The 18,411-nt window shown below is 35.1% G+C and overlaps 3 protein-coding genes and 1 non-coding gene across 4 annotated transcripts; 1 reads left to right on the forward strand and 3 right to left on the reverse strand.

Moving 5' to 3' along the window:
* Positions 1-2,283: 2,283 nt before the first annotated feature.
* Positions 2,284-7,932, reverse strand: LOC110785399 (stearoyl-[acyl-carrier-protein] 9-desaturase, chloroplastic-like). Its single transcript, NM_001426362.1, has 3 exons — positions 7,619-7,932; positions 3,899-4,403; positions 2,284-3,286 (listed from the first exon to the last, which is right to left on the reverse strand). Exons 1-3 carry the CDS (start codon positions 7,750-7,752, stop codon positions 2,726-2,728), a joined length of 1,200 nt encoding a protein of 399 aa, NP_001413291.1. The 5' UTR covers positions 7,753-7,932; the 3' UTR covers positions 2,284-2,725.
* A 4,552-nt stretch (positions 7,933-12,484) lies between these two features.
* On the reverse strand, positions 12,485-12,556 carry TRNAQ-CUG (transfer RNA glutamine (anticodon CUG)). The gene has a single exon. It is a non-coding gene; the product is annotated as a tRNA-Gln (tRNA).
* Positions 12,557-12,913: 357 nt separating this feature from the next.
* LOC110785400 (uncharacterized) lies at positions 12,914-13,780 on the reverse strand. Its single transcript, XM_021989830.2, has one exon. It carries the CDS (start codon positions 13,659-13,661, stop codon positions 13,122-13,124), a length of 540 nt encoding a protein of 179 aa, XP_021845522.2. The 5' UTR covers positions 13,662-13,780; the 3' UTR covers positions 12,914-13,121.
* A 2,563-nt stretch (positions 13,781-16,343) lies between these two features.
* On the forward strand, positions 16,344-17,871 carry LOC130469536 (early nodule-specific protein 2-like). The gene is made up of 2 exons (XM_056838885.1): positions 16,344-16,932; positions 17,690-17,871. The coding sequence occupies exons 1-2, from the start codon at positions 16,344-16,346 to the stop codon at positions 17,869-17,871; spliced, it is 771 nt and encodes a 256-aa protein (XP_056694863.1).
* Positions 17,872-18,411: the final 540 nt, after the last annotated feature.

Raw genomic sequence — 18,411 nt, forward strand, 5'->3', positions numbered from 1 at the left:
ACAAACTATGTAGGGTTTTTTTTTTTTTTTCCGGCGAGTGTAGTATTTCGATTTTGAATTCCCCTACGGATTTTGTAGGATTTTGAATTTCGAAGGAGTCGCCACCAAACAATTTTTAAGGGTCCAGTTTGGAAAGACCAAAGTTGAATCTTTGTGGATAAGGCATTGAATCTTAGAAATGGATGGGTGAGATCCGGGCAAGGGAACGAGGTGCTTATTTTGCGAGCTTTTAAAATTGTATTCAAATACATGACATGAAGCATTTTCGGATACCCTAGTCATGACACTATGTTGGTTTGGACATGCATTTAGGACATAGAATTGCTATTTGTGTGTGATCAGTTTGCTTTAAAGTTAATTAAAGGAACCTAAGATCGGTTTGTCCAAGAATTATCTTTGTTAAGCGTGATGTAACTTTTGTATTTTGTTGGATTTAGCATGTGAGGTGATGAAAGCAATAAACAAGTAGAACGTTACCGCAATAAGTAAAGGAATTATTGAAAATGTGTACAAAACCACATCACCTTAAAATAAGGTGAGTAAAGAGTGCGGAATTGAAATGGCAAGAATAAAGTTGCGATATTGAAATTGCGGTATTTAAATGCGATATCCACTACTACAAAAGCCTTGGTTTATGGACGTCGGAAGCTCGGCGCTTGAGCATGAGCGTTGGGGGAATAAATTAATTTCCGCTTACTCACGACGTTTTTTATCGTCCAACACAATCTAGACAACCTTAGGCGTCGAGAATACACGTGCAATCCACGTGATGTTGGCAAATTAGCTACATGTTGCCTGCAACTTCTCATTTTTCTGGAAAAGAAAAACCACCTCATAGCTCTCACCCATCGCTCTCATCTCCTGCTAAACAATCTCAGATCAACTCTACTCTCATTGAAATTGTAGGCCTCTTTCAACGTAGCTTCCTCATTTGTCTTCTCATGGACTTGTATTTCTCTGTCTCGCCTCTCCAAATTTTGTAAATGTCATTCTCTAAACTTGTAGATCTTGTTCGGCATGTCAATAATTTATCATCTTCTTCCTTGTCGGCCTTGTGAAAGGTAAAATAATCTTCCGTTTCTTTTTTTTCTTTTTTTTTTTTTTCTGTTTCCAACTTTTGTTATTTAGGTTTTTGTAATCTGAATTTCTAGGGTTTTTAGGTATTTGTTTGCAGTTGAATCATGTAATTTGATTTCGTTCTTCTCGTATAATTGGGTTACACCCGAGTAATTTTGTGTTCGCTCTTTAAATTGGGTTAAAAACGCACTTGAAGGAGTAACAGAAAAAAGGAAGTAAGTTAGGAAGGGAATGAAAAAATGCAAAAACATTGTCGTTTTGGGGAAGGGTACGGCTAGCGCTGGTTGTACCCCATCACACGACGTCGTTTGGGGTGTATAAAATTTCCGCGGAGGTAGTACTTTGAAGGGTTATGGACTTAGGGTACTAGGGAGGACCCATAAAGGTGCTGAAAAATAAATATGGAAATAGCTAAAAGATGAGGTTTTCTAAATCTATACATACCATTAAAATGGTATACTAAGGGCAAAATAGTAATTCCAGTTGGTATATTAAGGGTTAAATGGTAAGTTCATGTAATAAATTGAGTCTGGCCCACGAAAAATAACATTTATCTTTGACTTGTTAGTACCAAACCATGTTGTTTAGAACCAAACAAAAATGAATCACGTTACCAAACTATGTTGTTTGGTATCACATGAGAAAATACAACTACTTTTCTTATACCAAAATATGTGGTTTGATACTAAATAAAAATGCAAAATATTAGTATACCATTTCAATGGTATACCTAGTATAGATTAAAACTTTCTCGTTAAAAGATAAACTTTAACCAATACTCGCAATATTTATGACGTGTTTATCAAGCTAATTAAGTTAGAAATTCCATGACTACATCTCTTATGACCGGAAACTGTAATTATTTGATTAGAAAGTATAATTAATTGAATAGATAGTATATTTAGTAGTAACATGATATAACTATTTGATCACATTAAGTAACTATTTGATTAGAAAGTGTAACAATTTAATTAAAAAGTATAACTATTTGGTATGAAGTTAATCTTATGCATAACACCAACAAAATCAACTCACCAATCAAATCAGGTGGATTTCCTGCAAAGCCAAGTTGACCCACTCTCTCCGTCTCTCGGAGTTATTACTGGTCCTGGCTCTCTCTGGTAATATACTTGACACATTAATCACAACTGTCGTGATAATATTTCTGCGCCTAAATAAAAATCATAGCATTACAAAATGCTTCAATTAAGCACAATGGAATCATCACATTTAGATTATGGTATAAGTTTATATTATGGAGTATGTTTCAAGTACACAATAACAGTCACTAACAACACAAGTATAGAACAATCACATTCAAAATTGGGTATATTAGACTTATTAAGAAACAAAAGACTAGAGAACAAATACAATAAGACCTATAATTCCATTTGAAGTTGAAAACAGACGTCTAATAACCCCCAATCATATGAAGGATTTCAAGGTAAAGAAAGAAAGAAAGAAACGTATCTACAAGCAGCCAGTTACCCTCAAAACAATTTTCACTTTCGAGGCACACCCTACCGGATCAGCATGAAAGAAAATGTACCTCTAATAACCCACTCTTCTGTTTATAAGGGGAGTGCTAATCTTGAATCTTGAATCTTGAATCTTGAATCTTGAATCGATAAGTTGAGACAGTAAGAACTCAAAGCTTTACTTGTCTATCAAAGATCCAACTGAAAGGCATAGAAGGTGCTTGCTTGGCTCTCTCACGAGCCCTCTCTTCGAGCCTTCTGATTCTTGGGGGTAAACTGCATACATAGTCCTGAGCTTTTTGTCCCTCTGATGACAGCCCTGTAAGCTTCTCAACCTCCCAACGGCCCACCAAAAATTCCAATATGTCAGCGTAATCCTTTGCGGTGTAGACTCCAAGCCGTTGAGCAACAGCAGAAAAATGATCAAACAAATTGTCATCACGACCATCGTACATTAGGTGTGCTGGCATAGAGATCTTCTTCTTCATCATGTCAGCAAAAGCAAGAACCGTAGCATCAGGGTCTATTTCAAAGAGTTTCTCCACTATTTTAGTGTAAGCAGTTTCATGCCGCTTCTCATCTGAAGCAATTATGCCACATATCTGTGCCATCTTCAGATCCCCATGCTCTTTGGCAAGCCTTGCACTGTTTCCATGGGAAACAAAGGTCGCCCTTTCTTGAAACGATGTGTACACAAAACCAAGATAAGGATTGTTTTCAGTCCTAGGATCCTGCAGACATCATATTATAATATAAGCTAACATGAACAACAATGAAAGATCTGGAATTCATAGCTTCACACCCCCAAATTAACAAAGATGACAAGCTAAGATAAACACATCTTTCTGGTTGTGTATGTCTGAGAGTCAGTGTGGATGGACTAGTGTATTATTGTATTCCTTAACCCCAGCAGAAACCTGAAGCTATACAACACTTGGGTTTCACTTGAGCATAACATAGATTGTCGTATTATCCAAGAAATAAAACATCCATTTCCCAAAGATAGAGGTCCCTGTGTAGAGCACAGAACACACATGGGACAGGGAATTTTTGAAGTACGAGGAGAAGATCTTTAGGGACATCCCTAAATGGTGAACATGATGTTATTTTGGGACGGAATACCAGAAACAAAAAATTAATAGTAACACCACAAGTCCACAATGACTTCTCTATACTAACCCTAACCTTTTCACAGCTTACTAATGGTTATCCAAACTAACTGAGAAGCAAGTCAAGAACACCGTTGTAATATGTTTTTGAAAAAGTAACAGTAATTAGATGATTCCCCATAGTCTCTACTCTTGATGCTAGCAAAAAGGGAAAAAAAAGGAACACAAACTCACCATTCCTGACCCAATCAAATATTGGATTGTTTTCTCGATTGATCTCATGTCCACACGGCCAGAAAGATAGAGGTATTTGTTCAAAAGATCACCATGCCTATTTTCTTCAGCCGTCCATGCTCTTGTCCACACAGCCCATGAAGTAGGACTGGCACCAGTTTCATCCTTGGCTCCATCTAAGGTATTAAGCATAGTTTGGTAGGTTGGAAGAGCTTCTTCAGTGATCATATCCCCTACCAAAACCACATACAGATCATCTGGAATCTCCTTGGCCCTCTCTTGAATCTCCTTGACCTGATCACGAAAATCCTCTGAAGCTGGATCGGGAAGATAATCTTGAGGCTGCCAACATTTCTCAACAGGTTTCAAATGGACCAGGAGATTCTCTTCCGCCCAACCTTCCAGGGACTTGAATATCTCTATCTTTTCTTGTGGCATGGAATGTGTTACTTGCACATGCACCTCACGTGGAGGGCTAAAAGGCTTCTTCAGGCTTTCCGCTTCCCTGCAATGAGGAAAAAGAACTCATTAGAAGGAATACCGACTATAACATCATAATTGCAATTGGTTATAAATGAGAAGACAGAAAATTATACTTTGTGTCAGATTTGACATGCTAGAATGCCTTTCAAAATTAGTTGAAGGAGATTTGCACACAGCTTTAAAGAATGTCTGTCAGTCTGTCACTATGTTTAGTTTTTCTGTACTACAATTACCAGCAGCAAGCCCAACTAAATGAAAAGGCTTTATTAGACGAAAACAAGATCCTCACAGCAAGATTTCTCACAGAATGTCTATCACTATGGTATATGATCATAATCGCTAAGATTTCTCAGTACAGATGAATTTCTCAGTTTGCTTACTGACCAAACAGTCACAACTGAAAAGACAGTAGAAACACAACAAGATCCTCACAGCAACTAGGTTAAGAAGATACAGAAATTTGGACCTTAGTTCACTGCAAGGACCGTAATTTAGTATCTCCCTAAAGTCCAACTATTCATAGGACATGCAAATCATAGCAGAATGACTGTTCAACAATGCTTTCATGCAATTTCTGATGCTAGTGGACTTTATTTGATTCTGCGATTTCTGTTCACCTTCATATGTTCCAAGATCTGAAACGACTGTACCTCATTCTCCTTTTTCTTTTATTGGGACAAGCAGAAGGAGACTTACCGGAACTGATCAACAATCAACTTTTTTGTGGGCCAGATATGCAGATTTTCCCCAAGAAAGATAAGGAAAAGTAATAATCCCCCAAGAGGTCCTTCCTACTTGAAACTCATCTACGATCTACACACTTAACAAGCATTGTTCAATTTTCTAACACGGTATTTATGAGTGCTGAACATCAATCAACAGATTTTACACTAGTGTGAACCAGTGGTTATGTACGTACGTTCCAAGGAAGAAAAACCCAATAAAATTTTAGTTTCATGGACTTTAATTGAAGCAACTACCCATTAAATGGTTAAAACTGCCTATAGTGCACTGCAGTACACTTTCATGCTTCAACAAAGATCATATCCACCTTCCTTAAGAGTTAAGATATAGAAACTTTGATAGAAAACAAGTAAAATGTGTCTCCATTCTAATTAATAATTATTGACACTGAAGGAATCAGAACAGACTTAATATTCAACCATAATTTCAGTATAGTTTTACAACCTATTTCTTTTTTTGTCTTTTCCCTCGCAAAATTTTCATAGTCCACATCAATAATTCAATACTTCCCAATTTAAACATACAAAGTACATAACTGACTGTATGGATCACTTTCTCGTCTGAATAGATGAGCACAATGGCATAAAAAATTCAAATGTGCCTCTATTCTTAAAGCGGGAAGTTGACTCCAATTACGTTGTGCTATTTTTTTGGACTAACATATTTCAAGACTAAAAACCTCAAAATCGTACTTATTCATCAGTTTCAGCTACTCTTTGTTCTGTACACAAACAGTCTCTCAATTCTTTTTGTGAGGGATTTATGAGTTACTTTCAACAATTTCAACAATTGTTTCCAACAGTGTATGCCATAATATCCAGTATCCCGCATCCTGCGGTTTTAATTCAATAAATATTTTCAGTCTTGCAATTTTTTTTTTTTTCCTTCACTTATTTTCCATACTCCTGAGTCCTGCCTGAAAGGCACACAACAATAAAAGACATAGAGAGATCCCTATATAATCACATAATCCATGAGCCTGCTAAATCTAAATTCCAACTCCAAAAGCTATATGGCCTTTCAAGAAGGGGTGTAGGAAAAGCTCAATCAATACCGAAAATTTAGCCTCACATTGTCACATAAAAGGTATCAGGGCATGTTGAGCCGTTGACTAATATAAAACACTTATGTATGTCCATCTCGAAATGCCCCACTGAAATTAGATGTTATGTGAGATTCTCCTATCACTTTCAGCAAGGATCAGTATAAGGAAATGTTTTGTTCTGATCCAAGTAGAGAGTGTTGATTAAGTTTCTGAAGACAGAGACATGTGATTCATGTGAATGCTTCTTTATTTTATCATTGTCTATAATCCTCAAAAGTATTTAGTACTACAACACTCAGCTTCAATGAGCGGGCATGCTTTCACTGACCATATTCACAAACATCATCATAGAGCTAAACTCATCATATTTAAAAGCCCGGGGCACAGAACTATATGACAAACAAATATCACTCTATACTTGATGTACGATTCTAAACGCCCATTTCTCATTACTTAGAAGCTTTTCGGATTGACCAGAGGATATAAATAAACACACCTTCCTGTCACAACTCGCAAGCATAACATCCTTACTCTCTAAGTCTTAAACATAGACCAGAGGAAAAATGCATCAACCACTACAACACATTTGGTGGTAAAATCAAACCAAAGCTAACAAATTTTTAAAGCAAACAATGAATGCAAAAACTAAAGATGAAATAATGAGAACTTCCAACCTTTTTTCCAGCCCCAACTACCAGAAATTGACCACACAAAAAAACACATCATATTCTGTTTCCCAATACTCCGTACTGTGGAAGAAAATTCAGAGCCCACTCCAACCACTTACCTATTGTAAAGTATAATATATTAAACTAGTCCATCCAAACCATAATCATAATAAATAATCATTCAAAAACTTTGTGAATAAGTAAATAAATCATGAATACAAAAAAAAAAAGCAATAAATTAAAACATTAGAATCCAAAAAAAATCAGTGAAACTCAGAGATACCCACTTGAGAAAATCGTAAAATAAACAAACACCAGGTGACATGGAACGAAAACGATGGATTTCAGAGATGCCACTTCACAAAATCATATTATAATTGAACAATCAATAAAATCACCAGCATCAAATTAGGTCAAATGAAAGAAAAAACCCACAAAAATGGGGGAAAAGACAGATACCATATCAAGAAAACGCCATAACAAGAAGAGTACCCCAATTAAAATTATTGCAAAATCATCAAATATTCCGAAAACCCAGGCTCAAACAGTTGTTTTATCGACAAAGGAACAAGAAAATGCAGAGGAAAATCAATGAAAAATCGAAAACAACAAGAAAAATGCAAGTAAAAAGCCATAACAAAGAAAATCAGAGTAGCCAATTAAAATTACTGCGGAATCATGAAAAAAGAATCACAAACCAAGAATCATACTATCAATTTATCGACAAATAAACAAGAAAATGCGGAGTTAAATCAATGAAAGTAAGTGAAGTAAACTGACTTAGGAGAAGAGCTGCTGAGAGTGGAAGCCATGAAGAATTTGGGAGATCTGCGAGAAGGCGTTTGACGAGGTGAGAAAGACGGCAATCGACGACACTGAAATGGTGTGGAAACGGGGTTGAGATTCAGAGCCATTGTTGGATTCTTGTTGCGAATGCTGTTGGGTTTGCTTTTCTCGTGCTCACAGCCACAGAATGGAAGTTGTAGAGAGAGAAGCTGGGAAATTTACTCTATTAAGAAAAGTAAGTTGAGGAGTGAGCTACAAATGTTTCTCTAAATAGTTCTACACTTCTACGCAATTAACTCGATTTGATTATTTAACTACTCCGTAGTATTTTGGCCCGGGCGATGCCCCGAGGTATTATGTTAACAACAATTAATTTATTATATTTAATGAAATTATGTAAGAATTTTTTCACAAGTTAATTTTTATGTATTAACATTTATATTGATTTTGCAAAGATAACATATAAAAAGTCATAGCTCAAATGGATAACACTTTAGTGTTAAAAGTGAAGGTTGTGATTTCGAATCTTATACAAACCATTTATCTCATTTTTTAAATGAAAGTGGATTGACAACAATGTTGATTTATGGATTGAGGGAGAGCGCCACGTGGCATGTAAACGTTTATAGAAACGCCTTAATTTTTCTGTATTAACATTTATATTGATTTTGCAAAGATAACATATAAAAAGTCATAGCTCAATTGGATAACACTTTAGTGTTGAAAGTGAAGGTTGCGGGTTCGAATCTTATACAAACCATTTATCTCATTTTTTAAATGAAAGTGGATTGACAACAATGTTGATTTATGGATTGAGGGAGAGCGCCACGTGGCATGTAAACGTTTATAGAAACGCCTTTTAATATATAGTATAGATAATAGATAAAGCTTCCCCGTCCCGTTCTTTCCTTAAAAAAATATGGAATTAGGGTACGAAAAGTTTGCATATTCTTAAAAGAAAAATTGATGTTGGTAAATTTATACTACCTCCCTTTCGAAATAATGGGGACACTTACGCATTTCACAACAATCAATATAAGTGATTGGAATATAAGAAATAAGTATAGGAAAAGGGAAAAGTCTACGCATACAATGGGTGTATGTGGTCCCAACATACAATGGTCTCTCATTGGCTGAATTTGTGGGACCCATATTTCACTCATTTTGAATTTTCATTTGAAATTTCAGACTTATTTTGAATTTGAAATTTAAATCGTTTTTTTTATTTTATCTTTTCTTCCATATGGGGGATACCAACTTTTCTTCAGCTGAGTACTTATTAATTGTTCTTAGGTTGCCGTTCTTGTGGACATTAGTGTGTATCATGCTGTTAACCTCTTCCTTCACCCGCGAAAACTTCTTAGTTGTGTAAGCCTTATGAAATACATACTCGGCAAGTACTTAATTTATTGTTAACAGGAAGACATTCGTGGACTGATTCATAGTCTAACTTCGCCTCTTTTTCAGATTTAATATTCATGGCGAACTCGTACTTATTAATGAAATTTTGCAGTCATGTTCGACGGTGAACAATACCTTTGAAAAATCGATTAGTTCCTTCACTATGTTGTGTCGAAGACACACCATCCCAAAATGTTCTACGACAATAAGTTGGTGCCCAACGCTCCCTTAAAGAGAATGCTTCATTGATCCAAGTGTTCTCTCGCAACTCGTATTCACTAATAATTAGATTCCAAGCCTCATCAAACTCATCTAGGTCGATTAAGTCGTGAACGGCTACTGCAATACATGCTTCTATTTTTTTCCAACTTGAATACATGCCTAAATTCTTTGCCGCAATCTGCATCATGTGCCACAAGCAAAGCCTATGACGGACACCTGGAAAAATATTCTGAAGTACCCTCCGAATCACTTTACACTGGTCAGTCAATATGCCTTCTTGTGTCTGAAGCATCTTCTGACATGCAGCGTCGTCAATGTTCCTATAATTAACCATGAACCTGCTACCCTTCTAGGCAAGGGCACGGTTGTGCTCCAATGAACACTTGACTATCTCCATTTAATCATCCTTCAACCGTGCATATACATAGGCTTCACAGCCAGTGACAACAGACCCACTTGTTTGATGTTTACCACCCCTCTTACATTTAAGGGTAATGCTGGAGTACATATATGGTTTTGCCTCCATTTCACCCACCCCACCTCGGCTAATCCCCTTACCCTTAAATTCATCCATCAACACACTAGTTCTTATAAAATACACGAAACCCTTTCCAAAGGCATAATCATAGCAGAATTTACAAAAATCTTCTCCTGAAAGGAAAGACATGCTTATAGTTGGCTCATGCTCATTAAGTGACCAACGTCCTCATTCGCATTAACATCACTATTGTATTCCTCTTCAATTTCATTATCAGCATCTTCATTAAGATCTATACTACCTCTAAAATTCCCTTCACCGATAGCCATTTAACTGCCAATGAGACCACAAGTCACTTACCGGAGTAATGCAACGTTCTACTAAATTAAACCAACAATGTAAGGATTATTTATTTCTAGTGATTCTGTCTATGAATAACAAAGGGGAATAATCCTAGTAATTTCCTTGATTGAATCACCCACAAAGTTAATATTCCTACGTTAATTGTTAGTTACTAAATAAAGTACTTTGATACTAATTTTGACACACAATTGTATCAATCCAGCATAGTCCCCTAACAAATCTAGATTGAAATTTATTGCCCGCGGTTAATGATCAGAAGATAATCTAACAAAAATAACAGAGTTCATGACCCAGTGTTCATAATATAAATCCCTAAAACAACATTTAAATGATTGCATATCAACACTCCTGTGTTAAAATGACGTTTATAATTTAAAGTGAAATAACACCTTCAATGGCTTCAATCAAACAATTAACATAATAAAATCAATGCATTCTATAAATTTATAAACATGCAATACAATATGATGCAATCGAAACAATATAATGCAGTACCTTAGAGTTTGGATATTGGAATTTGATTGAATCTCCCACGATGCCAGGTAACAAAAATCGTTGTAGCTATTTTTTGAGTAACAATCGATGTAGCTATTTTTTTTTTGGAAATTAACTAAATAACAGTTCATATAAATGGAGTTAACATTAAAAAAAAAAAACACGAATTATTTATTAAAAAAAAAGGATTTATGGTCTTTGGCGGGATAAAATTTTCCACTCCCCCTAAAATCCCGCCCAAAATTTTTCAACATATCTAAATCTAACGGTCGAGGTTGTTTTTGTATGTGGTCCACCACATACACCCATTGTATGCGTATCACTTCCCTGGGAAAAGTGGAATGTTGTAAGAAAATAATAATAAAAAATTAGGTTGAGTGGAGTGATGTAAGAAAAGAAGAATAAAAAAATAAGTTGGGTGAAAAAGTTATGAGTAAAAAGAGAATATAAAAGTAGATTGAATGGAAAGTTGTAAGTAAAGTGGAAAAAAAGACTAATGTAAATTCATTAAATATGATGAGTCATATGCCAAAATTAGAATAAAGCACATTGTCCCTATTATTTTGAAACACCCATTTAAGGAAATCGTCCCCATTATTTCGAAACGGAGGGAGTACTCCGCAGTAACAGTCCAAAAACGTAAAAAGGTCATTAAGAGAACATAAAAAAGAAAGGTGTCACGTCATGAATATAACGCTGAAACATTGAACCTTTCTAATAATAATTATTGTCATCAATTAACATGATACCTGATAGGGTTGCATCCTAAAATAGTGGAGTAGCCCACCAATCTTATATGTTAGTCAATCTCTTTCTACTTCTCTAATGTGAAATAACCGGTCCAATACTTACATGTGAATTATACCCTTAACATAACACAAGTCGATTTCTTGCCTCCACGACAATAATAATAATTAATGTCTTAAATATACTGAAGATTTTATATATTGTGTCCTACTCTCCTTTAATATTGGTTCCTATTTTTTTAAGAATATATTATTGCTTGAGTCACAATCTATCTTGGGTGTTAATGGGGTCACTAGCTATTTATAGTGCCTCATTCTTTGGTTGGAGACTTGGAGTCAATTAGTGAAAGAATTGGAAAGGATATGTACTACTTTCGTTGACTTTTTACTTTTCATATGTTATGATTAAGAAAATTAATCCACATAAGCACCACAAACTCAACCGATAACACCAAACATACAGAACACATTGTTCCAACCCATTGCACATCTTTTTTTCCCTTAAATGGTCCGTAGGTGATAAATCAGTGATGGATGATATCATGATAGTAATGAAAATGATTTTTTGTGTGTTGTAAAGTTGTGAGAAAAATCATATATAGAATGTCAATGTGTTAAGATGTGACCCATGAAACATCACGTGTGAGAGTCCCACATTGATAAAAGAGAAAAGAGTTAAACACTTAATACATATGGTTTTAAGGTGGAACCTCCTTTGGACTTGTTAGGTGGACTCTCTCTCTTAATGACGGGTACGGCTCAGACCCGTATTTAACAGAATGTAATAACGCTAATTCACTTCAACCCTCTGAATTTGAATATTTACAATGGCTACCAAAATCCTAATAATAAAAAATTAGTGTATGATGATTTTGATAAACCCTCCCTTGTATCATTCCCTCACATTCTGTTTCTGCTTTCTTGGTTTTTCATATGCTTCTAGTTTACTTGTCCAAGCACTCAACTCTGCAAATGATCAATTGTATCGGACTAGAAGAAAGAAGAAAGCTATATTTTAGACTTGATCAAATGGCTGGTCGGGCCAAAAAATCTTAGGTAGTAGTCCGTTGTTGATGTGATTCTTGACTACAGTAGTCCGTTGTTGCAACCACACAGTGATGTGATTATTGACAATAAATAAAAATCAAAAAAATAAGGTCCTACCGAGAATTGAACTCGGGTTACTGGATTCAGAGTCCAATGTCCTAACCGCTAGACCATAGGACCATTTGCTGTTATATTTTGTTTTATAAAATATATATTTAAAAGATTCGTCGGAAAAATAAATTAATCTTCCTCTGGACCTTGACTGACACCTTGTTTGTTATTGGATTCCTTGTGCAATCTAGTAGTATCACATTCCTTATTACGATTATCTCCATATTCTCTAAATGGAAAAGTCGGGAATGCAGAGAGGCGAAAATGGCTAGGTGGACAATGTGTTGGAAGATACGAAATAGGATTTAGAAGAAATTTTGTTAAGAAACGGTGAGTAACATTTGTACCGGGCTGAAACTTATAAGTTATTTATAACAAAACGAATAGATTTATTACCCCATTGAATTAATTTCATAATTTGTATAGTTTGTAGAACGATGGAATTTCATTTCATTAATAATAATAATCCAAACAAGGATTAACAAAAGAATGAACAAATAGTTTAATATAATCATATTACATTACTACTATATGTAACATGTAAACATGACAAACAACAAAAAGAACAAACACAATAATTGAACCACCAAAATCTCAAAAGATTAAACATTTTGAATCAAATTCCCTCTTCGATTCAAACTTGGAATGGCCATGGCCAGTTCTTCAAATCGTCCTCTTTCCCACTCCCATTCGCATTCGCATTCGCATTCCCATTGCCGCCGCGGCTGCTTCCATCAACAAAGGCATGATACCTCAACACAAAGGCCAAACTCATAACAACCCACTCTAAACAAAACATCAAAATACAAAGCCCACCAGCCAATTTCAGTATAACACCCGCATCCTCTTCTCTAACATAAGATTTCATTGCTTGTAAGAAATTCCCGGTGGTTGTAAAAATCAACACCGCGACTGAGCCCTGGAAGATGGCGGTTAGCACGGTGGCGACCATGTGGAAGGCGTACCACTTGTGTGAACCGGCGGAAGAGGCAGCGCAACCTGACACCGCCCCGCCGATTGTTATTACATGGAGGAGGATGAAGAGGAAGCCGACGATCGAGGGGAAGAGGCGGAGGGAGAGTGTGAGGAAGATACAGCTAGAGGCTGCTCCTAAGAGGATGTAATTGCATAGGAGGAAGATTTTGTGGGTGTGGTTGTGAGATTGGAGACCCATTTTGTTTTATTTTTCTGGGTTGTTAACAATTTCTGATGATTTTGTACTGAAATTTTGTAGTGAATTAGGAGAGAGAAAGAGAGGAAGATGAATGTGATTTGGTTGGAATTGAGATTGAGTGAGATACCAAGTATATAGGAAGAGAGTGACAACGGTCTTATTTGAATATTGATCATTGTGGGGAATATGACCGTTGTTTAAGGGGTACGTACATTTAAAGGTAACGGCTACTTGGCCTACTTGTCTTCTCTGAGTTCTCCCGACTCTTTTTTTCTTCTCTGTTACTGGGCTTTATGAAAAAGGCCCGTTTAAAATAGCGCACACACGTGACATGACACAACCCACCCAAAGCTCTTCCTTAAAAATAATTTTTAAAAAAAGTAATTCGTTTGAGTTAAAACTCGATTTAAAAAGACCTGAAAATCATGGATGTAGAATAAAATTTTGTGATATTAAAGGGTTTGTTTGTTCAACTTATTTTAAATTATTTGACTTTTTTTAAAAAAAAGGAATTATTTGACTTGTTTAGGAGAAAATAATTTATTAAACTAAAAAAGTATATAACATAAGTTCAAATAACTTAATATTAGTCAAAATCAGCTGGTTTTGGATCAAATCCTAACAGGAATTTATACCAGTGCAATAATAATATACTCCATACAAAACAACCACTTAATTAGATGAAAATGTGGAATATATAGAAATTAAAGTACTGAGAAGTAAATTCTAAAAATTGCATTACATTATAAAACTTAGCTATATGACTTATTTATATAATTACCTAATCTAAAACAAGAGAAAAGTGTTAATCCAAATTTAACTTAAGTTTAATATTATTTATTTAAATAAACAAACACTAAGTACAACGTATTTTGTTCCTACAATGCTTTTGAGTTATTTTTTTGTAATTTGTTATAACCTTAATATTAGTAAAAACAAGATGCCTTATTTTGAGCATTGTACAAGACATGTTTCGTTTATGTTTAATTAATACTCCGTAGTATAGTTATACATTTACGCTTTAAAATGTTGAGATGACCAAATCGATTATTTACTCGTAATCCCATATTAACTTTATACGGAGTATATGTATTGACTTGATAAAAACACTTGATGATTTGATTTAAATAAAACTCAAATTTGAAATAAATAAATATTAATTTGTACAATATAAGAAAAAATAATTATAAGGTTAAAAACTTGACTAGACCTGATAGTTATCAGAGCAGATCTTAACCCGTGTCCCAGAGTGAACTCGACCTGAATTTTAACCGATCCGATAATTATCCGATCCGAACTTAACCTGTACCTGAACCTCGTACTTCTTTCCTTATTTCTTGGCAGGGGCTCTTTTAAATATCATGAGCGTAGATGACCAACCAGGTCTAGGGTAGGGTTCCAAACCTGCCCTATCCTAGGAGAAAGATAGGCTTACCATGTTCCATCAATAGCACGGGTTAAATGAACATTAATTTCAACGCTCTACATTAATTTCTTATTAGTGATCATGATTCATCAACTATATATTATATTAATATAATGGGAATTTGTATTATTACAAGCCCAACTCAAATCCGACTCGATGAGAACCGGACCTGAAATTGTACCCGATTCGAACACGACCTATACTCGAAATGAAAAAATAACCCGACCTTAATTCAACATGACCGAACCGGACCCTGAACTTGACTGAACCCGGGTGATAAAGTGACCACACACGACCCGAACGGATCATGACCCGAGATCCGAGATAACCAGACCTGACTCAAGTAACCATTTTGACAACTCCAGGTATACAGAGTACTTGGGATCAAGTTGAATCCGAGTGTAGACTTGAGTTTGGTTCTTTTCTGAAAAACCAATAACGGTTGGATTGAAGATGATTTTTCTCAAGAGAAGACGACACATGACTAGTTTGAAATGGTGTTCCCGTTATGTTGAGATATTTGGTGAGTTCGAGAAGAAAAACATTTTCATTGGCAGAGGAAAAAATTGCAGGATTGAAAAGAATGGCGTTCTTGCTCGAATGACGATGTTTTAAAATACTCATCATCAAGAAGATATTGTTTTATTGAAGGCGACATCAATGAGTTGTGCATATCGACTTCAACAAAAACGAAAAAGTTTCAGTTGATCCGATTGATCTGGTGCGCGCTAACATAAAAGATACGTTTCCAATTGCAACATTCGTGAAACTATCGTTACGGTTGCGGGAGGGTGTTAATCGACGATAACATAGTTATTCTAAGTATCAGAATATCACATAAGATAGAATTATGTAACAAAGTACACAACATATCTTAGCTGTATGATGAGAGACATAGAAACCTACCAAGTGTAAAATATCTAATTGTGTTATAAATAGAATATAAACACGAATAAAATGAGACAATCACATACATATATTCTCCATATGTTAGCAACTTACTACGTACTTTAATACAGCACGTTTCCTGTCAGGCGGCCTGACGGCCACGCGCCTGTCAGTCCGCTGACTCCCCACGCGCGCGTGGGCTTCACGCGCTATATAAAAGCGGTTCCCATACTTTTCTCTCTCCTTCCTCCTTCCTCCTTCCTCCTTCCTTCTTCGACAACAGCGAAATTCTTCAAACCCTAATCTAATTTCGCGAAATTGTTCAGCTTGCTCCGCCGCAATCACCGCCAACAACTTTCAGATCCGACATGGGAGACGGCGGCTATGAGCAATTTCAACCACCAATACCATTATTTCCACCACAATCGCCGCCGACAACTTTCAACAACCAACTTTCAGACATGGCCGGCGGCTTTCAACCACCACCACCATTATTTCCACCACAATTTCAACAACCAACACAGATATTTCCGCCACAATTTCAACCACCGAGTTTTCAACCTCGCCACCTTCAACATTCTCCTCGATTTCTAACACCACCGAATTTTCAACCTCGCCACCTTCAACATCCTCGATTTCTACCACCACCGATTTTTCAACCTCGCGACCGTCATCCTCCTCCTCGTTTTCAACCTCCTGCGAGATTTGATAACCCTAATCAAAGCGACCTTCATCCTCCTCCTCGATTTCAACCTACTGCCCGATTTGATAACCATAATCAAAGGGACCTTCATCCTCCTTCTCGATTTCAACTTCCTGCGCGATTTGATAACCCTAATCAAAGGGCTTTTACAACAATGCAGCAAGTAACTACTGAAACAAGTTCTGGAACAAAGGAAAATACATCTGAAACAAGTTCTGCAACAACAGGAGAAACAACCTCAGCTTATTTTTCAGGTTTTAAAATTAATTTAATGAATATAGTTAACTAATTGATTACTTATCGTAACTAATTGGATTGTGCAATTAACTAAGTGGCTAAAAAACTAAACAAATTGGTTTAAAATAAAGCAATGAATGTCAAAGTATAACTAATTCCTTTGAAAGAATCACTAACTGGTAAAAATAGTTAACTAATTGGATAATTAATATCAATACAAAACTAATTTTTTTTAGTAAAAAAAGTTAACTAATTGTTGTAAAAAGTTAACTAATTTCTGTAAAAAGTTAACTAATTGCTGTAAAAAGTTAACTAAATAAAATTTATTAACTTGAGGTTGCAAAAAGTTGTTAAAAAGTTAACTATAAAACGATAACTAATTGATGAAACAAGATAACTAATTGATGGGACAAGTTAACTAATAGATGGAAAAAGTTAACTAATTATTGTAAAAAGCTTAATGGATGCAAAAGGTAAACTAATTAATGTAAAAAGTTAACTAACTGAAAAAAGGTTAACTAATTTTTTTTAATGCTACTTTTCAAATTTCATTTTTCACTAAGTTAACCTTTACCATCAATTAGTTAACCTTTTCCACCAATTAGTTAACTTTTATCATCAATTAGTTAACTTTTATCATCAATTAGTTAACTTGTACCATCAATTAGTTAACTTTTAATCAAAAAACATTGTAGTTCAATTGGTTAACTAACTTCCTCAATTATGTAACTAATTAGTTTCTTTTGTTAACTATTACTTTTGTTCATTTTACAGGTTCAAAAGATATTTGGAACGATTTAACAGAGGATGATATTAGAGGACCTTTGACTGGATATACTGGCACAATGGATGAACTACATGAACTTTATGACAAACATTCAATACTTCTTGGATTTTCAATAAGAAAAAATACATTAAGGAGAGATCAAAAAACGGGAGAGATAAAGGAAAGATAATTTTGTTGTTCAAAGGAAGGAAAGAGAAAGGAAAACACAAAGAACACAAAAAAAGAAGAAGCAACTGTATCAAGTGACAGCAAACAGAAAGGGCAGTCAAAGAACCCAAGGCAGCAAAATCTTACTAGAACAGGGTGCAACGCATCTATACGATTGAAGTTACAAAACGATGGAAAGTTTATAGTCTTTCATCATGTTATAGAACACAATCATGCCTTAACAAGAGAGTCACTGCAAAACTTTGAAAGGTAACTTAACTTTTTTCATAAATTAGTTAACCTTTTCCATGCATTAGTTAACTTTTTAAAACATTTAGTTAACGTTTTGCATCAATCAGTTTACTTTTTGCCTCAATTACTTACTTTCTAAAACCATTAATTAACTTTTTCATCAATTAGTTAACTTTTTCAATCAATTAGTTACGTTTTTTCATGAATTAGGTAACTTTTACAACAAATAGTTAACTTTTTGCATATATTAGTTAACTTTTTGCATATATTAGTTAACTTTTTACAACAATTAGTTAACTTTATTCATCAA

This window comes from Spinacia oleracea, chromosome 3 (assembly GCF_020520425.1).
Source record: "Spinacia oleracea cultivar Varoflay chromosome 3, BTI_SOV_V1, whole genome shotgun sequence".
NCBI classification, from domain to species: Eukaryota; Viridiplantae; Streptophyta; class Magnoliopsida; order Caryophyllales; family Amaranthaceae; genus Spinacia; species Spinacia oleracea.